The 26,315-nt window shown below is 38.0% G+C and overlaps 1 protein-coding gene across 2 annotated transcripts; it reads right to left on the reverse strand.

Moving 5' to 3' along the window:
• USP38 (ubiquitin specific peptidase 38) lies at nt 1-26,315 on the reverse strand. Of its 2 annotated transcripts, XM_008143808.3 has the most exons (10): nt 25,116-26,315; nt 22,999-23,134; nt 19,624-19,753; nt 16,341-16,442; nt 12,632-12,790; nt 10,903-11,096; nt 8,484-8,577; nt 7,568-7,674; nt 4,570-5,929; nt 1-1,727 (listed from the first exon to the last, which is right to left on the reverse strand). In XM_008143808.3, the coding sequence occupies exons 1-10, from the start codon at nt 25,795-25,797 to the stop codon at nt 1,566-1,568; spliced, it is 3,126 nt and encodes a 1,041-aa protein (XP_008142030.2). In that variant the 5' UTR covers nt 25,798-26,315; the 3' UTR covers nt 1-1,565. The 2 variants fall into 2 exon arrangements, with proteins under 2 accessions (XP_008142030.2, XP_028006958.2); XM_028151157.2 differs by lacking the exon at nt 16,341-16,442.

Here is a 26,315-nt window from a genome sequence, read left to right on the forward strand (position 1 = left end):
TGCAATTAAAAAACCTCCTGGTTCATTTATTTATAAGGAAGAGAAATCTTGATTAATACTGTAAAGAATTTCCAGTTGCTAACTAATCCAGTCAGTTTTTCCAATCTTCCTGGCGACTGGAAATAGGTAAGAAGTGGGAGGTAGTGAGTGGAATGAAGATGAGAAGTGTATGTTTAATCACTACCATTAAAAGCATGGGAAAAAGATAAACCTCCAAACACCATTCTTTCCTTAAAATGTTTTCAAAATAAATGAGACCAATCTCCAGAACAATGTACAGCCAGGGAGAAGTTAACACCTTTAGGAAGGGGGACAATGGGATAACTCTTGAACACTGTATAATCAAGACTCAGGAGAACTGACTTGTTTCCGTTTCCTGGCAGAAGAAAATGTGAAATGGTAGGAGCTGACATTTTAGCATATCTGAAATGATGAAATAGAAACAATGGTGCAAAACATCACTTAAATGAAAAAAGAAAACCAAAGGTACAACTCTAAATGTATGTGCTCAATGTTTAATATTCTGAGGATTAAGTAACAAAATCAAAAAAGATGTTTTTTACTTGACTAAGTTTATTTTTTATGGATTCTTCTTCTAAGAGTTAAAAACAATCACACTCATCGGTTTAGAACCATCAGATTTTTACTTCAGGAAAATCTAATAATACCTTTCAAAAAAGTTATAATTTTAATGTTAGCACAAAAAAATCACTCCCTAACATTTCATTTTAAAAAAGCTTTCCCGCAGCCAAAGATTCCTATTTTTTAATTACAGTACTGCAAGGCACATACAGAACTCACCTCCTTCAAAACACACAGAAGAGGGACTCCCTGAAATAGAATTTTTAAATCCCTAAACAATTAGAAATACTACAAAGTTAGCAATTTGTAGGCAAAAATGTTGCTCCTATAGGATCATGCACTTTTTCTTAAAATCAATTCATCATGTGTGTATAAATAATTCCTTTAAAAACATTTGTACTTCAAATGCAGGTAGTGCTGCTGAAGACAGCATTAAACAAGCCTGACAAGTACAATAGCTTGATACATTTTATGTTATTGCCTTCATTAGAGACCCTTATCATCTCTCATATTTTCAAAGGTTTAAATTTAATAATGGGATAACTACACAGGAAATAAGGGATTTTCTTCTTTTCAAATAATATTTCCTTCACCTCTAACATAATTCTTTTATGAAGGATGCTAAATGAATTAAAATTTTTGTTCAGTAAAACTGAGGATAGGAGCATTTAAATGCTTCTACTAAATTTAATGCAGCTTAATTAGGGACCAGGTATATATTTTCCTTTGAAAATTTTTGGTCAAGCATGTCTAACCATAAAAGCAAATGGAATTTTAAGAGGTAGATTTTTTCCCCATGATGCATTTTGTTAATAAATGTATTGTCAAGAAAATAAAAACAAGCACTGAGTGTGTTTTCTTAAAGTATAAGGGTCTAATGAAAAGAAAAATAAAAGATAGCTATGATACTTATTACAGTCTGACATTTTAACAGTCAAAGTATCGGGTGTTTTGTGACCAGTGCATTTTGGACTCTCTCAGGATCAAAATACGAGTCTGCTGACTGTATTAAATCCTCCTCCACCCCCTCCGCCAGTTGGTCCACAGCTTCCTGGTGGGTCATTGTCATCAAATCCATTTGGCCGAAATGAACAGGAGGCAGAGGCAGCTTGTAGGGCCCGGGCTCGAGCATTCAACTCTTGTTCCTAAAATTAAAAATAATTTTAAAAAAGTCATAATCTTAAATACAATGGATGGATATATCACCTGTATAAATATTTTAAAGCTGCCTTAATCCTTAATAAGCATCCTTCCAATCTTAGTAACTTTAAAAATACTGACTGCACTAATTCTTTCCAAATCTTACTACAGTAAAGTACATAATCACAGATGGAGCAAACTTGATAGAGAAGAAAATCTTGGTGTAAATCTACAGAATGACAGATCCAAAAGGCTGTTTGTTTCAGTATCAGACTATACAGAGGAGGAAACTGAAGCCCACAATCCAAAAATTTCTCTATATTTCATTCAGTTCATCCCCAAGAACTTTCAAAATACAGTAACACCCATCAGTATGTAAGAACGAATTTTTTTTCTAATATACATTATGCAGAATTAAAGATTATGACAACGGATTATCTACTCTAACAATTTTGGAAGTGGGTGATTACAATAAAAAGTACAAATAATGAAAGAAAGCTTGCCGAAACCGGTTTGGCTCAGTGGATAGAGCGTCGGTCTGTGGACTGAAAGGTCCCAGGTTCGATTCCGGTCAAGGGCATGTACATTGGTTGCGGGCACATCCCCGGTGGGGGGTGTGCAGGAGGCAGCTGGTCGATGTTTCTCTCTCATCGATGTTTCTAGCTCTCTATCCCTCTTCCTTCCTCTCTGTGGAAAATCAATAAAATATATTTAAATAAAAAAAAAGAAAGAAAGCTGGATTTTTAATACCCTTTCCTTAGAGTATTTCTCAATAAGTAAAACATCTCAAAACACTGCTAAGGAAAATGGAGCCTATCTTCTTACAGTAACACTGAAAACTTTTCTCTACTAGACCATTAACAATTTTATCAGCAATTATATTCACCTATGTGCCAGACACATATTAGGTGCTCAATAAATATTAATGATCTCAGGTTAGAACACTATTTGATACTTATCCACAAAAGGAGAAAAAGTGAATATGGCAAATTCATTTGGCAAGTTCTAAAACTCGGCTCTAAAAACTGGCACTAACTCCTTGGAAGATGTAAACTATTCTGGCATGTGCCCATTTTTCTGGGAAAGGGCCTACACCTTTCAAATGAGGTCAGTGTCACTCACCCAGGTCTAAAAGCCACTGTGGTAGCAAAACCCTTAACCTGTTAGGCATAATCATCCTCAAGAACTTTTAAAATACAGTTAACATTAATAACAGTAACTGTACTATATCCAAATTTAGCTTAAAGCCCAGTTACGTTGCTCCATCTGGCACGGTAGTATTATTATATATTTTTTGCTTTAAACAACTTATCAATCTGAGATTGAAGATGAAACTTAGAATTGAACAACACTGAAAAGCTGAATGAAAGTACATAACCCTCTTATAGGGACAATTAAACAATAATGAATGGTCCTCAAATATTGTATAGTCAGGGGTAAATGGTAAGACAGAAAATCATTTAGAGCTAGGCTGCAATATAACTAGTTATTACAGTTTATAAGAGTTTTTGGCATTCTTATCACAGAAATTAGAGTAGTTTCTCATCTTTTCAAAATCCATGTCCCTCCTTTGATAAATATTTCACTCAATCACTGCTATATAAATAATATATATATTTCCAAAAATCAAGATTGCACTGGGTCATATTTTCTGTATTTTATATTATAGAAAATTTCTACTTCAACCTAACCCTCTTACCCTCACCCCACCTCTTTAATCTTTAAGAATCGTGATGCTTAACATCCAGTGCTCGTTTGCTATCTAGGTAGGACATGGTTGAATACATTATATTCTCTGGATTATAAGCCTTCTGACTGGATGTGAGAATCTTATTTGTAAATCAGTTCTAACAAATATTCTAGAGTTTCTAATTTTTTCTGAAAAATGTATTGTTTTTGTCACTCTAGTACATTGCATACTCCTTTAAGAATGTATCATGTACCTTTAAGTATTTTATAATACAGTAAATTTCAAAACTTTATGAGAATTCCTCCTAAATATCAGTACTATAGTGGTCCATTTTTTCTCTTATACTATCTGTACCTTTCAGTTTTGGGAGCTTCAAACACAAAAGTTTTAGAAATTGATTTAAGCTCATAAAATCACTTGGATTATCCAGTTAATAAACTTACAACTTCACATCATATAATTTACTGTTGGTCCTTTATATTAATAGCTACTTGGCAGGCTTCAAAGAAAAATATTTTGAGCAAGATCTTTATTAACTTTAAAGTAATAAAATCACTAACTCCTTGCAAAAAGTGTATTTATAAATTCAGCTTATATGAAACCTTTATTCCATGACTTTTCTTTACTAATTGTTATTTTTTCTCATTGGTTTTATTGCTCAGATCCTTAAGTAATACAAATATCCTGTCTTTATATTTTCTAGCTTTTAGTGTCCTTTATTTAATCTACCTGAATGTCAAGAAATAGCCCTTAAAATACTTACACAAAGGTCTAAAAGGAATAAATACCCAATTTAGCAGCGGTTTTCCCTGGTAGGTGGGACTAAAGGGAAGAGGAGAGATACTACCATTTTATTAAACTCTATATTTTTGCCTGGAGTGTTTTATAATAATCACATCTTTTGTAATTAAAAAAAGGTAAGGTCTTCTATATTGCATCTAACTTCAACTTTTAATAATTCATAACTTTAGAAAGACAACTTGGTTATATAGGTTGAACACATTTCATATAAACCCAGACTCAAATTTCAGAATTATCACTCTGTAAATTCCTTGGAAAATGTAGAAGCTGGATTTCAAAGTTAGGGTGCTCATTAAACTACCTGTCAATTGTTTAACTATTTTCCATAAATGATGAAGCTTTTATTTCCAACTTACCTGTAAATATAGTTTATTGTCTTTTGTTATAGCATCCATAAGTTCTTTCTGTAGAGGTGGGTCTCCGTTTACCCAGAGTCCACTGGTTGAATTATTACCACTCAAACCATTAGTGCTGCTCTGTTTTCTATACAAAAGCACATAAGCTGTATCCTTTGGAAACCTACTCGTAATTTTCTGGACTGACTGAAATGAAGTAAACGTCACTCTGCTGTCATTAAATAAAAACCATTCTTTTGACATTTCCTTATTTTCTAAATCCTGTTCAATAACTGCACTAGGACTATCTCTTGCTAGTAAATGACTCTGGGAGGAAGCTAATGCCAGAGTTTCAGACTGGTGGCACATCTGGTATGAGGACTCTGTACCTGTGATGTTTCTGGCATAAGAGTAGTAATGCCCACTTTCAGAGGATATACCAGAGTGAACGACAACAGAACTTAATAGATAGGGCACCAAAATGGGACAGCAAGCTTCTTCAGTCCCAGAAGGCTTTAATTTTTTAGCTAGGTTTTCACTAATATCAGTGAAGTCAACATCTATAGACCAACTTTCTGACAATGAAGAGAAAGAAGTAGTTCTTTTAACTGGCAACTCCAAAACCAGTGGCAGTGACACATTGTCTAAAATTTTTCTTCTCACGTGATACTTCTGATCATATGAAAATCTCAGGAGAGTAAGAATAAGGTATTCAGGTTCCTCTGTGATTTGCATAGTTTTCTCGGCATTCTGCAAAGAGGCACAGTTTTCACAATAATACTGGTTGTCTCCAGTAAGAATCTCTGGAGCCAAAAAATAATTTAGTAAGTCAGTTACTGAAGGTGTGGCTTCACCTCCTGGCTTCTGAGGTACATCTTTATTAACAAAAATCTTACTAGATTCACTAGGGACAGAAGTGTTTTCAGTACAGCAAAATTCATCAGGAGGGCTGCCTACCATTCTTTCATTCATAACTGAATCATAGACAAAGGTAGCCGCTGCTGGATTATAAATTCCTGGTTCTTCTGAAGGACCAGGACAAGCTCGCAGTAGACCACCATCCGGTGTACTGAGCGATGATGCTGGATCTTGAAAAGACAAGCTGTCCATAGAAGAGGAAGGACAAAAGGCAAGGGAGAGATCTGTAAAGGCTTCCACTTTTTGTGAGGTACTCCTGCAGTTCAAACAACATATGTGAGTTCGTAGTTTTCCTCCAAACATTTTTTCTATCAAAGTCTTCTCACCATCACTTGTGTAAGGGGTCTCTGTCAGTACAGCTGCCTTACTGGCTACTTCCTGTAAAGAAGTTTCAATGCATCCCAGACTTTCAGAAGGCTTGTGTGAGGACTGAACTTTCAAGATTTTTTCTTCTTCATGGAGCCTGCAGGAGAGTATATCGTTACACAGCTACTTCACTTACATTTAAATGTCATTTCTATTACAAAATATTGGTGGTTTATAAAGACAGGCCAATTATTTTTTTTAATCGAATATATAATGTTTAACTTAAAAAAGCAAGTTTCTCCTCTTATAATCAAGAGGAATTCTGAACAGTTTGACAACGTAGATTAGAAGAGAAGCTACAGGCTATTTGGACACTGTATTTCATTACACTTTCTTTATAATACTATTTTATAGCACTTATTACGTTACAGTTAATTGCTTGTTCTCATTAACTGTCTTATTTCTTTGTCTGCCTGGAGTCTCATACAAAGCCTGGCACAAAGAAACCACTTAACATATCCTCAGCTGAATGGAAGGAAGGCTGCGTATGTTGAGCTCAACTTGCTTCACTAGTCATTCACATAACAGAAGGGAGGCAGACAGGAAGTTATAAGATAATAGGCTTTATTAACTAAGTGCTAGGGAGGCAATAAAATATACCAAAGCCACACAATTATGAATCGGTCCAAAGGAGCAGCTTTTACATTTCTTTGGTCTCAGGATCCCTTTGTACTCTTAAAGATAATTGAGGAGCCGAAACCGGTTTGGCTCAGTGGATAGAGCGTCGGTCTGCGGACTGAAGGGTCCCAGGTTCGATTCCGGTCAAGGGCATGTACCTTGGTTGCGGGCACATCCCTGGTGGGGGCTGTGCAGGAGGCAGCTGGTCGATGTTTCTCTCTCATCGATGTTTCTAGCTCTCTGTCCCTCTCCCTTCCTCTCTGTAAAAAAATCAATAAAATATATTAAAAAAAAAATAATTGAGGAGCCCAAGAGCTTTCATTTATGTGGTTATATCTATCCAAAACTGAGATTAAAAGTAATACTCTATATTTTAAAATAACAAACCCATTACTTATTAATATAAATAACTGTTTTCCTGAAAAATAGTTATATTTCATACAACAAAAAAATTTAGTGAGTAGAATGGCACTGTTTTACATTTTGCATATATTTCAAGTATTTGGCTTAATAGAAGACAGCTGGATCCTCATGTCTGCTCTGTATTCAATCTAATGGTATATGTTGTTTTGGATGAAGTATATGAAGAAAATCTGGCCTCAACTACATATACACAGATATATAGCTAGAAAAGAAAGACCCCTGAAAGTGTTTTAGGAACCGTTAGGAGTCCTCATACCACACTTTGAGAACAGCTGGTCTAAAGTAAAAAATACAAAAAACAACCAAAAAAACCTCAAATTAATCATAAAAGAACACTTAAAAATATAATGCAAAAACACTTGAAATATATATTTTAAGGCTAAAAACAATATTGTGTAGAAATAATCTGTTATAAAAGAACACAATTCAAATTATAACTTTAAAAATACTTTTTACCTAGTCTTGGGTGGCTCAGTTGGTTGGAACATCGTCCCTTAACTAAAAAGTTTGGGGGTTTGATTCCCAGTCAGGGTACATACCTGGGTTGTGAGTTTGAATCCTAGTCAGGCCACATGAAGGAAACAGCTGATCAATGTTTCTCTCTCACATCATCACATCAATTTCTTTTTTCTCTCCCTTCCTCTCTCTAAACATATCCTTGGGTGATGATTAAATATATATATGTACTTTTTACCTGTCTAGCAGAAACCTGAGGTATTCAGAACAGTCTTGCTGTGATCTGGGGGTAAACCATGGAGGTCTGGAAGCCTCAAAGAATATCCGAGGTGCATATGCTTCTCTCTTTTGATATCAGTAGAGAAAATACAAGAAAATGATTCTCACACCATGAACTAAAAACTGAAATCTTACTATATGTTGAATAAAGATTACTTTTAAAAATTACATTGAGCTTAACCTTTACTCTAAGCTGTCAAACATGTGGGCAAATAAACTAGTTGGAAATAGATTTAGATAACCATTAGTCGTAACTTCTCATTCTGTAGTTGAGATTTAAGATCTAGAGCGGGGGTGGGGGTGGGGGGGGGAACGTCCAGCCCGAGGGCCATATAAGTCCTGTGAAATCATTTGGTCTGGCCCTGACAAGGCATTAGGGGTGAGTTAATTAAGTGTTTGACCAAATACAGCAGGCTAATTTTCAAGCTGATAATTTTGTTTGGCCTGCAAATGATGTTATAAATATCCAAATGGCCCTTAGCAGAAAAAAGGTTCCCCACCCCTGATCTAGAGAAATTGTGTGACTTGCTCAAGATCAGAGATTTTATCAGGGATTAGACCAGGTCACATCTAACTCTTAGATCCACAAAATTGTTTTAATTGTTTATTTCTGTGAAAATCTACCAATTTAGTATCTATAAACTATTACATAATATTCATCTACAAAAATGGGAAGTAGGAGAAATAAATAAAAAACTTAAGGGTACATCCTGATTTTAGGCAGTATCTTTTTAACATTTCTAAGTAGATTTGGGTGAGATATTTTTTCATCAGTTAAAAAGGGCTTATCAAGTTTGGTATAATGTGAAATTTAAAGAATATTATCATAACAACATGAATATTAACATATACACACTACTCACACTTACACTCACCTGTGTATGAGCCAAAAAGGCAAAAAGATGCTGTAATTTTTTCATTAACGAATTGCACCCATTTAGATTTAAAGATAATACTTGTCTCCTGAAACTGAAAGAAAATAAAATATAATGATTTTCATATAAATGTGTACATACATATGCATTTTTTAAAAGCTAAAAGGAAGTTAGTTCAGGAACTTACCTTCAAAGTAAAATTTCACTTACCAATGGCCTCTTACCTAGCAAAGATACTAATGACAATGTAATGAAGAAGGAAGGGGAGACTGATGGTACCTAAGCACTTACTATGTGGCCTGGTAATGACCTATATGTACTGTCACATACCATTCCTATTTTCTGGATCAGCAAGTAGAAATAGATTAAACTATTAATTAATATCCTAAGTAAGAAATTTTAAATTCTTTCAAGTCTGCATGAAATAAGTAATATCCTGCCATTAAAAGATCCTATAAAGTTAGAGTGATTTAAAAATTGTAGTATAGGAACAATTGGGGGAAAAAATGGAGTTAGGAATTATCATCCAGATTATATAGAAATCAATATGAAAGTTCAAATACTGAAGCCTTTCTGGAGACATGTGTCATGTCCTATTCAAAGAATACCCTCTCACAGGCATATGGGCTGAGAGATTCATAATGAGCAAAACAAGCTATTAATAGTCACCAACAGGAGTAAGGTTGAGTGAATTATGGCAGATACTTTACTGACAACAACACAGTTCTGTCACTGTCCTAACATGGGGATATTCCCAACTCAAACCATTAAAAGGTAAAAAAAAAAAAAAAGCATGCAGCTAGAAAATATGTAAGATTCTCTATATTTTTTTTATTGTTGACACTATTATAGATGTCCCCCATTTCCCTCCCCGCTTTGTCCACATGCATTTTTTTTGTACTAGATAAAATCTCTTAACTACAAAAAAGGTCTAGAACACTGCACATAAAACTTAAATTATCTTTGGGAATGGGAATGCCTGATTTTTTTTTTAAATTAAAATTGTAAAATTTTATGTACTTTTACATTCAATTTTTTTAAAAAACCATAAAGATTTCACATATTACCAAAGACATAAAATATGCTGTTTGCCTATTCTGAGATGGAATTATTATTGGCCACTGTACAATAGATGAGCTGTTTGAACTGCTATTGCCAGTTATAACTGAATTAAGTTACTCTGCTTTCTCTATCATCTGTAAAGTAAGATGGCTGGAAGAGATGATCTGGTGGTGAGATATGGTTTCTTTCAAGTTTATGCCTAGTATCACTTGTGTCTAAGCAAACCGAAAACAAAAGAAAACACTAAACCAAACAAAAAACACCTTAGTTTTTGAGTGTACACATGTACTTTGGAGTCAGGAAATCAAATAAAGCTAACTCTTCATCTTTTAGTTTATGATTCCTCTAGGCAGGCATAAAAAGAACTCAACTTGTATATATCTTTAGTCAAGTTTCATGCATCTCTATAGGTGCTGAAGAGAAAAATTCAACCATGTTTTTGCCTTTAGGAAAAATTTATCATTAGTTTGTACCTTTACAAATAGCATTCACATAGCTAACAACCTCTGGTTTCCTATTTGCTTGGCTGTAAAAGCAATGAATTTAAAAGTAAATCTGTAAGAGGGCAAAGGAACAAGTCTGTTTACACATTTGTTCAGTAGTAATCAAATTGGGGTGGGAAGCAGAGCTTAAATTTCTTTAGCAGCAACAAATAAGTTATTGATCTGATAAACAGCAAGATATCTACAGACAGAAAAAACTAAATAGGACCCCCTCAAAAGATATACTGATTAAAAAAAATTCACTACTATCCTAGCCAATTTGGCTCAGTGGATAGAGCATCGGCCTAAGGACCAAAGGGTCCTGGGTTTGATTCCGGTCAAAGGGACGTGCCTCGGTTGCAGGCTCCTCCCCGGCCCGGGCACTGGTCAGGGCTCATGCAGGAGGCAACCAATCGATGTGTTTCTCTCACTTCGATATTTCTCTCTGTCTTTCCCTCTCTCTTCTACTCTCTCTAAAAATCAATAGAAAAATATCCTCAGGTCAGGATTAAAAAATAAAATAAAAGTTCACCACCTTATAGGATAATAACAAATTAGTATTTGAGGACACAAACTTTTAGGCATAAACTCAACCAATCACTCTGTTACAATAATAACTATTAAGTCGGAGTAATTCACAAGATTCTAAATGTAAGACATAATATAAATATAAAGTAGAATTTACTTAAGTTAATATTTTAATAGTACCTTTTCATTTCTGAATAAGGCAATTGTATGAAAATATTAATATTTCTGCCATTTATAAGAAATAATATGAAAACAATCTTACCATTTTGCATTTCATCATCATGCATCAATTTCTACAGTTAAAATGAAAATAAAAAGCTTCAAATTTAAACTTAATTTAAACTTACTCTGTGGCCATAAACAATGCTTGTATAACACTGTTCATATAACACGTATTTCCTAGATTAATAAGACCAGTTTTCCCAGTTTCAGATTTTCCAGAAAGTCTAGACAAGCAAGATGCCAAAGCGTCAGATTGAGAAGTCCAGGCACTTTGATTGAGAATCAATTTAATCTTCTCCTCACTAGGCTTAGGTAAGTCCTGTAGATCATAAAGAAGAAGAAAAAAATTAAAAATATACACTATCCTTGTTATTAAATTAACACCATAAATATTCTTCCACTAATACTTAACCTTTTTTCCCTCCCACTTAGTTTTGATAGTACTTGACCAATCGTCAAAAAAAATTAAATCATACTGTATGCAAAAATAATTGTGTCCTAAAATAAATTAAAATCTTCTAAAGGTAGAGTTTATCAAGCTGAGGAATACTTAAAAACACACACACACACAACAGGAATTCAAGTCACATTTGAACTATTCATGTTTCCTATTTATCAGAAAAATGTTTTAAAAATAAAACTGAGATCAGAGAGTATACCGTAGCACTATTCAAAGGCTATAGAATAAGGACCTAAATTAGCACGCAATTCAATAATCTAAACCACTTTCTTTTATATTATGTAGTAAAAAAAAAAAAAAAAATCTCCTTTTCATTCACTACCAATACCCAGTATTAACCTTATAAATAAAGTCTCAAAATAATCATGATGAAAAATGTTTAACCATATTGAAAATTATTATAAAATACAGATTATTCTTACCTGCTTTGTGATTTATGAGATAATATTTTAAGAGTAAGTGATTTCAAACATGAGTAGAGCACTGGAGAATAAGAACACTTGGTAAAATCATTAAGGCTTTTTGAACTGCTATTATCATCTGGTACTTATACCTTAGAGAACAAATAATTTCTGAAGGAATTTTAATCTCCTGATTTTTTGGAGCTATTCGAAAGTGCTTCCTGCGTTCGGAGTAAGATTACCCTTGCTTCTTCTGAGCTTATTTCAGTCAATAGAATTTTCAACACGTAAAGCATAACTAGCTTTCATCTATAGACATAGTGACATCATAGAGAGAGATTAACACTATCAAATCCATGACAACTCCTATACATAAAGACATTTACTTCTGTAAGTGTCAAATGTCAAACCAATGGCACGCATTAAGTGCTGTGTTCTGGGTTCAACCAATATCATTTTGATTTAATTATATAGAAAAATGTTTTTTTATTCATTTCAGATACAGAAGATAATGAGACCTTATATTGTATTTCAGATCTCAAAAAGAAATATCAGCAGAACTGATTTATAATAATTTCTGATTAAGTCTGACTGAGGAAAGTTCTCCAATTCTTTTGCTTCTCCCTGATTATGCAGTAAGTTTACTAAGAGAAAAGTATGCATATTGTGACCCATTCTTCAAAACAGAGAATTAGTGGTTTTTATATCAAACATGTATACAAACTAAAAAAACAAGGCAAGTTCACAAATAGTTCAAGTAAAGATTCTATGAAATATGGACATCCATGAACAGTCCATAGCTAAAATGGAATAAAAAAAAATCAAAGAAACCAAAGTTAAATTTTCTTTAATGAATCCTGATTTTAATGAAATTTTTCAAATAAAAAGCATATTGCCATAAGGTAATAAAATGAGTAGCTGGTTATCATCAAACATCCATCTATCACATCACGGGCTGCAGATTCATAAATACTGTTGCAACTATTATCATACCTTTATTGCTTCCAGAATGGGTTCGTAGAGATCTGGAAATCCAGAGTAATGATACATCATACAGTGTATCAATTCTGTTAACTGTACTAAGAAGGCTGTACTGGAAGGCAGACCATCACTTCTGAGGGAGTGAACCAAATTAACCACATGAGGAACAATCTGAAGAGAAAGGAAGACAAATATTCCTCAATCAATACAAATTGGCAACAAATTCTCTAGCCTACAAATAGAATTCAATTGTTACACAATCAGCAAATAACTTTCCATATGTTCAGCTACAGACTTTTTCTAAAAAAAAAAAAGAGAAGTAAAAAATTTCTGGAATATCAAGGTAAATTTAGTTTTTTAGTATTATATGATTTTAATTCCATATAATACCCCTATCTTCATCCTTATTCTCCATCCAAAATGCAAACTAAAGTCCTAGTCACTGCAGTCTAAAAAATGCCTTCAGTTGAAAAATGTTAGGAACAAACTTAAAAGATACACCTAGGATTAGCATAAGAGCTCCATCTAGTGTGAATTTTAGAACTCTTACTTGGAAGAATTATACACACTTTGTATATTAAAGTTTACTTCAAGAAAAGTCTTCAAAATACCTTTTGCATGTATCTAAAATTACAGCTCAGGCTACAGGATTACCTTTCATTTAGATAAGCATAGGGATGATGTCAGATGTTAGCATGGTGATCCTTACAAAATGACACCCATTCCCCCTCTTAAAATAAAGGGAATCCAAAACTATTATTTTAAAAGACTGGGGTTAAAAATAAAAGGGAAATCTAAAATGCTTATTGCTCATAAACATTTAGAAAACTGTTAGTGTTATAAGCACAATAATGTTCTTTTATTATAAAATTAGACTAAAAGTTAATACAGAACTAATCATATTTTAAGAGGTTAATAAAATAAACGATTTTGCAGAAATGGCTCAATCCATTAGTACAGTGCTATACTTGTTCCAATTAAATTATTGTAATCTGATATTAGGTATTTACACTTCATATGTAAAAGTATCTTATGTTTTATTTGTAGAACATTTTTCGGGTTGCTAACTAGTAATAAAAGTGAAGTTATAGCTTTAAGGTCTTATCATCAAATAGCATTAATAACAATTATAGTAATATCCCAATCAATCCCTTTCCTTTCTGCTAAAGAGAATAACCATATACTTAAATTAACACCACTATTCCTATTCTGCTCCGTCTGGTTTACATTTATGCTTGAGGTCTTAAATCACATTTTAGCTTTTGTACTACTTTCTTTAATCTTCATCAAAGGTATTATTCTGGTCAGGAAACTACCAGCTTCTAATGATTTCACTCTACTGTATCACCTTTTCATTTCTAAGCAAATCTGAATTAGAATTTTACTGCATACCTATCAGATACTCTCTTGCTAAAATAATCAGAAGTCTAAATTTATTTTGTTTCTTCGGAGGTGAAGGGGGAGAGAGAACTGGAAAAGGAAAAAATTATAAAAATGATTATTTAATTTGCAATCCCAAATACTCCAGTATAAATTTAGGCTTTGCAATCAAGTAATAAAATTGTCTACTATTATGTCCTATATAATCAAAATGATCACTGACACAGAAATAAGACTAAGTTCTTAAAAGGCATTTAGATATATGTCCATGCAGGCGATTACCTTCCTTCTTATTTTTCTTTTTAAATTCTCATCTGAGAATTTAAATCAATATGTTTTATTGATTTTTATAGAGAGAAGAAGGGAGAGAAACATCAATCGGTTGCCTCCTATATGTGCCCCAACCAGGGCTCGAACCCACAACCTTTTGCTGTCCAGCCAGGACTGGTTCTTTTTTTTTTTTTAAATTGATTTCAGAGAGGGAAGGAGAGGGAAAGAGATGGCAGAGAATCATTGATGATGACAGAGAATCACTGATCGACTGCCTCCTGCACACCCCCTACTGGGGATCGAGCCCACAACCTGGAATTGAGCCCGTGACCCTTTAGTCTGCAGGCCAATGCTCTATCCACTGAACCAACCCAACTAGGGTGCTGGTTGATTCTTGCATATGCCTTGACTGGGTATCGAACCCGCAACCTTGGCATATCAGGACAATGGTTTAACTACTGATATATGTGGCCAGGTCATATTTTTACTCCATTTAAATTTTTTTCCCACTTATAAAAAGCACATGAAAACCAACTTGGTTCATATTAACACACATAATATTAATCTTGGTTTGCTCTAAAATACTTTAAACATATAATGAATAATGATGCTGGTGATTACAGATTATTGTTCATACTTAACAACTCCTAACCTGAGTTTAATTTAGAGTTATAGGTGATTTAACTACCACATGACCCACTACTAGATGCCCAAGCTAATTTTAGTTGAGTAGGAGGTCAGGCTATCCCGACTACATAGGCAGTAATTAGGTCTTTGTTTTTAAGTTTTACTAAGTCAGATCACAATTTAATTTCAGATCTAACTAATCTATATATATAAAAGGCTAAGCGACCATTGCAACCGAAACAACCAAACGGATGACCAAACAGGCTGTGTGGGGCAACCAGGCTGGCAGGGGGGTTAGTGAGGATGACCAAACGACTGAGCAGCAGGCTGTGTGGGGCGACCAGGCTGGCAGGGGGTTAGTGTGGGGCAACCAAACGACTGAGCAGCAGGCTGCATGAGGCTACCATGCCCGCAGGGGGGGGGGGGCAGGTGGGGGAGACCAGACCAGTGTGGGGGGGGGGCAGTGAGGGGCAACCAGGTTGGCGGCGGGGGGGGGGGGGGGGAGAGGGACAGTTGGGGGCGACCAGGCCGGCAGGGGGAGGCAGTTGGGGGCGATTATGCCTGCAGGGGGTGCAGTTGGGGGTGACCAGGCCAGCAGGGGGGCAGTTAGGTGCGATCAGGCAGGCAGGCAGGTGAGCAGTTAGGAGCCAGTGGTCCTGGATTGTGAGAGGGATGTCCGACTGCCAGTTTAGGCCCAAACCGGCAGTCGGACATCCCTCGAGGGGTCCCGGATTGGAGAGGGTGCAGGCTGGGCTGAAGGGACACCCCTCCCCCATGCACAAAATTTCGTGCCCTGGGCCTCTAGTCCTTAAATAAATGGTTTCATATTTATTTACTTCAAGAAGGCAAATAATTCAAAGGCAACCATTTATTATCTCAACTACTTTTTCTTTTTCGGAGAGATTAAGGAATGTGCGTATGCTCCATGAGAAGAGTAATAAACCTTAGAATGGATGATTATGTTATGTTAGAGATTCTCCTTCTTGGAAATTTTGAAAATAAACCCCCCTCTCAAATGGCATACACATGATTGTGCCTGAAGCCAGGGACAAATAATTGATGTTTTTTTTCTAGGGAGACTTTGCTAGCATATTTACTATATTAGCTCAAGTTTGAGTTAACAAACTGATATAAGGTTATTGATTTAATGATCAAGCCCAACAATTAGGGCAATTAACTGCTGAAATAACTCATCCTAAGTGATTTACATACATTGCTGTTTTGTGGTGACAAATGGAAACACTTGGGAGAAATACTAAACATTATGAAAATAGATTCTTTGGAGGGAAATCCCACAATCTCAAATTTCTAAAAAATCATAAAGCTATAAGTAAATAGACTTAAGACTAATGTACAATCTTTTCACTATATACAAATGTGACTCAATATTAAAATAAAATTTTAAGACAAGGTTTTTCAATGTAGAAACCTTGTCATAACTTACCAAATGGAATGCCTCTGGAGAATGCTGAAAACTAAGCAGCATGTGAGAAAGAACTGCAAGAGCACCAGGCCTCACAAGAGGAAACCGAAGTCGATTAAAAACCTTCAAAAAAAGACAAGACATCCATCTACAGAGTTTGTAAGAAAGCCATTAACCAAATCAGTGGTTATTTTCCTAGGACCAAAAATTATTTATGTGAATATCCCCCTTTCTGGAAGGTTCTATCATACCATATGTTGCCTTATTAAACCTTGTGAGAGGGAGAAAGTTAGAAAGTAACATGACAGAGATCAAGGGAATATAATGGCCTAAGCAACTCTTAAACTTCCTGATGAAATGAAAATCTGTCAAACCAAGTTTTTAGATGGTTACTCCCTGGTCCATTATTCAATTCATTCGACAAGTATTTATTGTCACTAGAGGGTGGGTAGGGACAATAAAAAGTAACATGGAGATAAGTGATATGAAAACAGGGTATGATAAATAGGAAATGCTGAGTGGCAAAGGGGTCTGGTATTTTATATAGGATATTTTTTAAAATGCCTCATGAAAAACGTGACATCTGACTATTAAAAACCAAAAGATGCCCTAGCCCAGTGGTCGGCAAACTCATCAGTCAACAGAGTCAAATATCAACAGTACAACGATTGAAATTTCTTTTGAGCCAAATTTTTTAAACTTAAACTCCTTCTAACGCCACTTCTTCAAAATAGACTCGCACAGGCCATGGTATTTTGTGGAAGAGCCACACTCAAGGGGCCAAAGAGCCGCATGTGGCTTACGAGCTGCAGTTTGCCGACCACGGCCCTAGCCGGTTTGGCTCTGTGGATAGAGCGCCGGCCTGCAGACTGAAGGGTCCCAGGTTCGATTCCAGTCAAGGGCACATGCCCGGGTTATAGGCTCGATCCCCAGTTTTTTTTGTTTTTTTTTCGATCCCCAGTTTATATAGGGTATTTTAAAAAATGCCTCATGAAAAGCACCTTTTTCATGAGGCATTTTTAAAAATACCCTATATAAAATACCAGACCCCTTTGCCACTCAGCATTTCCTATTTATCATGCAGGAGGCAGCCAATAAATGATTCTCTCTCATCATTGATGTTTCTCTCCATCCCCCCTTACCCCCCCGCTCTCTTCCTTCCTCTCTGAAATCAGTAAAAATATATTTTTAAAAAAAAACCAAAAACTAAAGGAAATAAGAGTAAACCTGATGGATAATCTGGGAGAAGAGCATAGGAAGCAGGACAAAGGCTCAGTGCCTCGAGGTCCTCCACCCTGGTGTACTAAAGCTATAGCAAGGAGGGCAGTGTAAAGCACAGACGCTGAGGCAGTACAATGGGAGACTGGATAAAGAGAAGCAGCAGTGAGCCAGATTAAGCAGGACCTATGTGACACCTGTAGCAGAACAAGGGCAGGGCAGGGAGACTACTGCAGTCATTCTAGAAAGGGATGATGATGACTTTGGACCAGGGTGGTAGCGATGTGACTAGTTAAAAGTGGTTGCATTCTGGATGTTTTTTAAAGATGGAAGTAATAGGGTTTAGAATATGGGCTGAGAGAGACTGAAGAGACACAAGGATAGCTTCAAGGTTTTTGGCAATAGAAGGGGGTGGAGTGGCCATTTGAGATAGGGAAGACCGGGTCTGGGAGGGAAAGATCAAGGGTTAGATTGTGAATAAGTTGAATTTGAGATCTAAGTATAGACAACTGGATAGATGAATATTGAGCTCATGGAAGAATGGACTAGAAATATTAAACCTGGCAGTCATTAACTTAGGGATGTGCTAAGTATGGGTGGAGAAGAAAGTAGATCAAAGATGAAACTCTAAGGCACTCTAAACTTAGAAAGATCAACTATAGGAGACTGAGATACCAGTGAACTAGGACAAAAACCAGGAGAGTATAATGTCCTGGAAACTAAGTGAGGAAAGTGTTTCAAGAGGGAGTGATTAACTGTGTCAAATACTGCTGAGAGGTCAAACGAGAGGAGGCCTGAGAAATAATTCCTAGGTTTAGCAACTTTGGAAAGCACTGGTGTCCAAGACAATTTTGGCAGAATCCTATCTAATAAAGAGGGAGTATGCTAATTGACCCTCACACCGTCACAAAGATGGCAGCACCCACAGCCAATAAGGAGGGAATATGCTAATTGACTGCCCCACCCTCAAAGATGGCAGCACCCACAGCCACAAGATGGCGGAGCCCAGTTCCCTCAGCCCCTCCAGGGCAGCAGGTGCACGGCAAGGCTGGCCTTGCCACGCGCCTGCCTCCGGAGTCCCCCCAGTCCCTTCAGCCCTCCAGCCACCCAGGGCCGGCGCGAGGCACAGGCAAGCCTTGGCTGGTGGCTGCCCAGACGCCCAGGGCCACCCGAGGCTCAGGTAACCAGGGCCGGCCGAGGCTTGTGCTGCCAGCAGTGGCAGCAGCAGAGGTGCGATGGGGCGACGCCTTCCCCTGATTGCTGGGTCGCCTCTCGCCCCTGAGGGCTACTGGACTGTGAGGGGGCAGGCTGGGCTGAAGGACCTCCCACTCCAGTGCATGAATTTTCATGCACCGGGCCTCTAGCAATCTTAATAAAAGCTTGATTAGTTCGATTCAAGGGAAAATGGAAGAAACAGGTTTTCATATTAAATATCTGAAAACAGCAAATTACTTGTTACCTACACTTAAATAGCATTTTAATTTTTTATAGCCTATTCAAAATTATTATCCGAAACAAAACCAAATAAGAACATACTCAAAATTAGATGCTTTAAAGGGGACAACCCAAAGATAAAAAGATTGATTATATAAGTTCATACATCCTAATCCTATATAACAAAAGCCTAATATGCTAAGTGTTTGGTTATCCGTTCAACCAATCAAAGCATAATATGCTAATGATATGCTAAGGCTGCTCAACTGCTCACTATGATGTGCACTGACCACCAGGGGGCAGATGCTCCAACCAGTACGTTAGCTTGCTGCTGGGGTCCGGCCGATCGGAACTGAGCAAGACAGGCCAGACACGCCCTCAAGCCTCCCGCGGTCTTTCCCTGGCTGGCCAACCTCCTGCGTCCCTCCCTGGAAGGCTGGCCCTGACAGACCCTGATCAGGACTGGGTGACCCAGCCCCAATCGTGCACTGGTGGGGTCCCTTAGCCTGGCCTATGCCCTCTCGCAATCCGGGATCCCTTGGGGGGGTGTTGGAGAGCCAGTTTCGGCCCGATCTCGCAGGCCAGGCCAAGGGACCCCACTGGTGCACGAATTCGTGCACTGGGCCTCTAGTAGACATATACTCCCACTTACCAGTTTTATTTTCAGTAAAGTAACATCTATCAAAATAGTAAACTTTTGGACTGCTGCCAGTCCTTTCAAGAGTGCAATCACCCATGTATCCACATGCTGAGCCAATGGCCAGGACAGCCAATCAATCATTCTGAAAATTAGAGAAAAAGAAATTATTAATATCAACAATATTTTCAACATTATTTAGAAATAACAGGTTACAGTAGATAATTACTCTCTTTGTGACTCAATATTTACTGAGCTTGCTTGTGAAAAGCACTAATCAAGATGTAGAAACGAGTATAATGGGTGCTTGTACTCAAGGAGTTTCCAATCATATAAGCTGAGATTCTTATATAACACATTTTCATAAAAAGAATTTCTGATAAACTATCATTTCACCTTAAGTTTTAAATTTATGCTACATAGTGATATTAAGAATTTATTAGGCAAATTTACTCTAAGAAGAACAGTTCAAATATAGCTATCTGAACTAAGACATATAAATATAAACCAAAATTTTTCCTCTCTGGAAATATGAAATGCACTGTTAAAAACACACCTAGACTTTGAATTGTGATACAGGTCTCTTCATCCTTGTTAGAATTCTACTAAACAAAGTCAACAAAAGGAAACTTCAAATAGATAAAAGAGTACTGAATGTGCAAATATCCTAAGTGGCCTCATTGTGCATTAGTGTTTTCCTTCTTGAATATCAGCCCAGTTAATTGGGAATAAAAACAAAGTAATATAGGGTTTGATGGAGATTGTCCCTAATGTTAGACATCAACCACAATGAAGACTTGTACAACTCTTGGAAAGCAATTGGGCCAAATATTCATATTATTTGATCCAGCAATCCAATTTGGGGGATTATATAATAAGAAAGTAGTAATGAAAAAACAAACAAACAGATTTTAGTCAGAGTGATCTGGTTTAAAAATCCAATTCACCATTTATTAGCTGGGGGACCTTAAATACTTAGGTAAATTATTTAACCTCTTTGTGTCTGTTTCCTTATCTGAAGAATATATGTAGACATGCTTATTTTATAGAGCTTATGTGAAGAGTAAATGAGTTAAAATATAACACTGGAAATACTCATTGTGATGCCTCTCTTCCACCAAATATTTTTAAAGGACTGACTTCTAAATTGAAATGGCTATTTTCATAACAGCTAAGTTATAACTGTCTACATTAACACTAGGGTATTATCTTTATTAAGGTTTCTGCTCTTAAAATTTATTTTACATTGGTCAGGGTGAATGCAACCCAGGTATGTGCCCTTGACCGGGAATAGAAATGGAGACCTTTTGATATATCTAACCAGAAACCAACTGAGCCACACCAGTCAGGGCTGAGGCTGCTCATAATGTCTAATGGAACATTTGCATTTCTTTGCATTACAGAAAATGACAGTAAAATGTAAGTGCTAATATGTGGGAAAATATAGAGTATAGGGAAGTATAAGGTGGGAGTATGGTAAGAATAAACACTGCTATCCTTTTCAATTACATTTGTAATCCTACCTTATAATAGACAAATATGCAAATTGACTGCACCTTTGCTACACCCAAGCCACGCCCACCAACAAAGCCACACCCACCAGGAAACTGTTGCAAGGACGCTGGGTGCAGCCGAGCCCAAGGCCTTGGGCACCAGCCACCAGTGGGGAGCCTGCACGGATCGCAGGCAATGACCAGGGGGTCGGCTCCTACGATACATAGCAGGGAGGCTGGGGTGCAGGAGAGCCAAGGCCGCCGCCCAGGGCCAAGCCCTGACCCTGAAAGAAGGCAGAAGGCGGTGGCCACAGCCAAGGCCTGGGTCCCCGGTACCAGCAGAAAACTGGTGCAGGCAGCCAGGTGAATGAAGGTCTATTGCACGAATCTTCGTGCAAAGGGGCTACTAGTGTAAGAATAATTACTCTAGGTAGATTATGGGTTAAATAGCATTATGTAGCTAAATTAGAAATGCAATACAAAAACTGGATCACAACCTCCCATAGAAACCAGTAGGTAAAAATTAATTTCCAAATATATTTTAAAAACAAAATAAAATCATAAGATGGATGTTATGGTTGTTTTGAAAAGATTGAAAAATTAAGACCAGGAGTGCTGAATGGGAAGAAGTGGAATTTGCACTTGACTTAGAAAGTGGTGAAAGTCACTGTAGTTTGATCAGAAGGGTAAAATGAGTAGGTCAGGCTGACTTAGAGAAGAGAGATAAAGTCACTGCTGGCAATAAGACCAACCAGAAGGCTCTGTTGCAATGTTATGGCATGAAATGAAAATGTAAGCTATTATTACTTAGGCAATGAAGGTGAGGGACCAACCAATTGATTTCTGATTTTACTTTCACTTGTGAAATCTATATTTCTCTGCATCTTCCTATTTTACTTAGAAGACAACATAATTTATGATATATTCATTTCAAAAAGAAAGAAATTTTAGTGCTGTTGCAGTCACAATGGCATGAGTGTTGCTGCTAAATAGGACACAGAAGGAGTGTCTTTGTGGACATGGAGGAGATAAAAGGTGTTTCTTAAAAGTAAATGAACATGCCGAAACCGGTTTGGCTCAGTGGATAGAGCGTCGGCCTGTGGACTGAAAGGTCCCAGGTTCGATTCCGGTCAAGGGCATGTACCTTGGTTGCGGGCACATCCCCAGTGGGGAGTGTGCAGGAGGCAGCTGTTCGATGTTTCTCTCTCATCGATGTTTCTAATTCTCTCTCCCTCTCCCTTCCTCTCTGTGGAAAAATCAATAAAATATATATTAAAAAAAAAAAAAAAGTAAATGAACAATGAGAACTTTACATAAAGACTTAGAACTCAACCACATATAAATGAGATAATAAAGGGAAAAGTAAATAAAAAGAAGTAATATGAAGAAGATCCTAATAGTATGGTATCACAGGACTAGCTACTGAATAATAAGAAAATAAAAATAAGAAAAAAACACCACATTTTAAACAGACAAATACTAACAGTGTATTACTCAGAAATCCTGATTGAAAGAGAAAGTAAAAGTAAATATTTAGCTAGAAGAAAAAAATAAGATCCCAGAGGGAAGAAACAAGTAGCAAGAAAGGACGAGTAAAGAAACTAGTAAAATACAGTCATAATCCAAAAAACTCCTGCCTGTACAATATGTGTAAATGTATGTATGTTTTTGAAAATTAAAAAGCTGAAATAAAAATGGATTTGTGAATTACTGGGATGCCTATCAAGCCTATAGTATAGTAAGGTAAACAATTAATTTGGAGAATCTTTATATATTTGATTCCATGATTTCAGTTTTAAACATTTCTCTCTAAGTTTTTCATTATTGACAAAAATGCAACAAAATATCTCCTCCTCCCAAATCTACAGTTACCATCTATAGTGTCATGAAGAAGTACCTGCAAAAAGCTTGGGTCATACTTGCATCTTTGACATTTGGATCCGTAGTAAGGCTCCTGATGAGAACTGTAATCATCTGAAGAGGAATATGCTGCACAAGGCTTGCCAATGCTACAGAAGGTTCAAATGATGCATCTATTTTTTTTAATTAAAAAGAAAAAGGGATATGGCAAGAAGGTTCAAGTGAAATATTGAGAGAGAACAATTAACCAAAAAAAAAGTAATTGCAGCAAAGGTGTTAATCAGAAAACAGTTGTCAAGCTCCACCTCATGGGTACTCGTAACATAAAAGGAATGTTACATTACAGAAATTAGAGATTAAGAATTACAATAAAAAAAAAAAAGAATTACAATGATTGTTCATTCTATAGACAGAACTACTGCAATATAAAAATTATTGCCATATTGGGTCCATGAGTTACTTTATTTTCTTGCATTTTTTAATATTGTCTTTGTCAAGCTAAAATATTGATTTAAAAAGCAGAAATGTAAGATTTAATTCCCAGGTTAGATTGTCCAAAGTAACTTATAGCTATTAATTACAGTAGTCTGTAAAGTGTTCTAAGGAAAATACTTAAAAATCTCTTAAAGCCCTAGCTGGTTTGGCTCAGTGGATAGAGTGTTGGCCTGTGGATTGAAGGGTCCCGGGTTCGATTCCAGTCAAGGGCACATGCCCAGGTTGTGGGCTCAATCCCCCATAGGGGGCGTGCAGGAGGCAGCAGATCAGTGATTCTTTCTCATCATTGATGTTTCCATCTCTCTCTCCCCGTTCCTTTCTCTCTGAAATCAATACAAATAAATTTAAAAAATATATATCTTAAAGAAGTGGAAATTTGGGGAGAGGGGAACTTTACTTAAACCATATAAAAATTAAGCAAATCCAAGGTGAGCATCTTTATTGCTACAGTTGAAAAAGTTCTGGGGAAATATAACAACTCTAGCAACACAGGCAATACAAGAAAGATTACCATTAAAAAAAAACACCAATTCAGATCCTGCAAATACAAAGTTGGTAATTCTTTTGTAAAGTTATTTAATTCATCAGAATGCATGGAGCTTGTTAAAACTCTACTCTTCTGGTTCTCAAGATAAAGGAGGACACCTCTGTCACAAGTTCAATTTCCAACAAGAGCCAGGGAGAATGGTTGTACCAAGTAGAGAGGAACTGAACATGATTTTGGATCTACTGTCCCACAACCTACAGAGCTAGAAGCTCCAAGTGCAGGTAAAATTCCTGGATGACAAAGCATTTTCTTGCTAAGTGTCACTTGAGCCCTCCCTGCTTTCTAAGGATGCAGTTCATGGGCTATCCTCCAAGTGAAAAAACAGCCATTAGGTCCTCAGATTCTTTCCCTTCCCTCCCTCAATCTCCCTCAGGAACACTATTGTAGACAGAAAATGTCAATACTCAAAAAACTAGTTAACTGGGATAAGCCAGTAATAAAACCAACTGCACAGACCTTGAATTTTAAAAAATGGGAAAATTAAAAAACAGGGGAGCCAGGCTGGTGAGGCTCAGTGGTTGAACATAGACCTAAGAACCAGGAGGTCAAGGTTTGATTCCCAGTCAGGGCAGATGCCCAGGTTGCAGGCTCCACCCCCAGTAGGGGGCGTGCAGGAGTTAGCCAATCAATGATTCTCTTATCGTTGATGTTTCTCTCTACCCCTTTCCCTTCCTCTCTAAAATCATAAAAAAAAAAGAAAGGGGGGGGGGGGCTCATGATAACAAAATAATAGGGTTACAGTGCAATAATAATATGGTAAACATTTTTAGGCTACCATTAGTCACTAATGAATAGAAGCTTTATTTAGTAGCTGTCATTCCCAAAGCATTTCATAACTAGAGCAGAGGCTGGGTAATTAAGCAACCTGTTTAGTGCCAATGGTCTTAGACCTCGAAGTTCTCAACGTTGAAAATAAAAACACGGCCTGCTTTTTAAGGTAGAAACGACATCCTGAATAGGACAGTGGATGGGAATAACATTTTGGATGAGGCACTAAGATTTGTTCTCCATTAACAATATTTTCAGGGTAAGGAAGCAAACATGGGGTGTGTATGTGGGCCAGACAGACTGAACTTCCAAGAGAGATTTCCTTGGGATACAATGACCCTTACCTGTGGAAGAGATGCTTGCAAAAATTTCTTGCAGGGAAGGCAGCAATGTGGAGGGCTCGGCCTTCCAGATGTTCTGCAGCAAGTTGCTCACTTTTGTCACCTGAGCGACATACTCCCGCAGCTCTTTCTCCTGGGTGGACTGGCACTGGAAGTGGCCGATCGTTCGGACCAGCTGTTGACAGAAGGTGACGGACAACTTCCCCTTGGGGATGCACTGCACGAAGTCGCTCAGGAGGTCGCTCAGCCGGGCGCACAGCGGCGGCTCGGGCCTCTCACACACCAGCCGTAGCACCTCCACCTGCAGCAGGCTGAAGAGGTCCAGCACCGAGGGGCAGCTCATGATGAGCTTCAGGCCGTTGTGGATGTAGTCCAGGATGGCTACATCCTTCCTGTCCAGCGAATGGTAGCCCTGCTGAAGGAGGCCCAACACGAGCGTCTTGTTGAAGAAGGACTCGAACTCGGGGCGGTGGTACCGTGCGTAGGCCTCCAGCACCTGGTGCCCCACCTGCCGCTGAAAGGGGTCCTGGCCCTCCAAGATGAGCCGGGTGGTCAGGTCAAACATGGCCTGGCACTGCGCCTCGTCCTGCCAGTGCTCAGCCGATTCCACCACCTTCCGCACGATCACCCGCTTCACCGGCAGCGGGTAGGAAGAACTCACCAGACCCTCCAGGATCTTGTCCATGGTCGTCACGCGGCGAGGCCGAGGGGTAGGGAGCGGGCGGAGTCAGCCCCGAGGTGGGGCGGGAGGACCCCGGGGCGGAGGTAAACTTGGAGCGCAGCAGCAGCGGGATCGGCCACCGCCACCGCCGCCTCAGCAGCCACATTTATCGGGCAGGGGGGCCCATGCAAGCGCGGGCGGGAGTTGGCAAGCGTGGGGCGCGTGAGGACCAGCACCGCCCGCGGCGGGCCTAGGGAGCCGGAGGCCCGCACGCCGCCGCCGCCGCCCCGGGTCCGCGGTCCTTCTCAGCATCAGCTCGGAGGCGCCAGCGGAGGCCCCCCCGGCAGCGGCGGGCTCTTAAGATGAGGGGTTGCGAGCCGGGAGGTGGAGGAAGCGCGCCTCCGCGTCACGGGACAGGCGTGGACGTTCGGGCTCCAGCAAGGTACTGAGATGAGACGGGCCCTGGGTTGAGCCTGGAGCCGCTGTCACCGAGGGTGCCGCCGGATCAGCCGGGAAGAGAAGGCGAACACCCTTGACCCGGA

The sequence above is a fragment of the Eptesicus fuscus genome, chromosome 6 (genome assembly GCF_027574615.1).
Source record: "Eptesicus fuscus isolate TK198812 chromosome 6, DD_ASM_mEF_20220401, whole genome shotgun sequence".
NCBI lineage: Eukaryota > Metazoa > Chordata > Mammalia > Chiroptera > Vespertilionidae > Eptesicus > Eptesicus fuscus.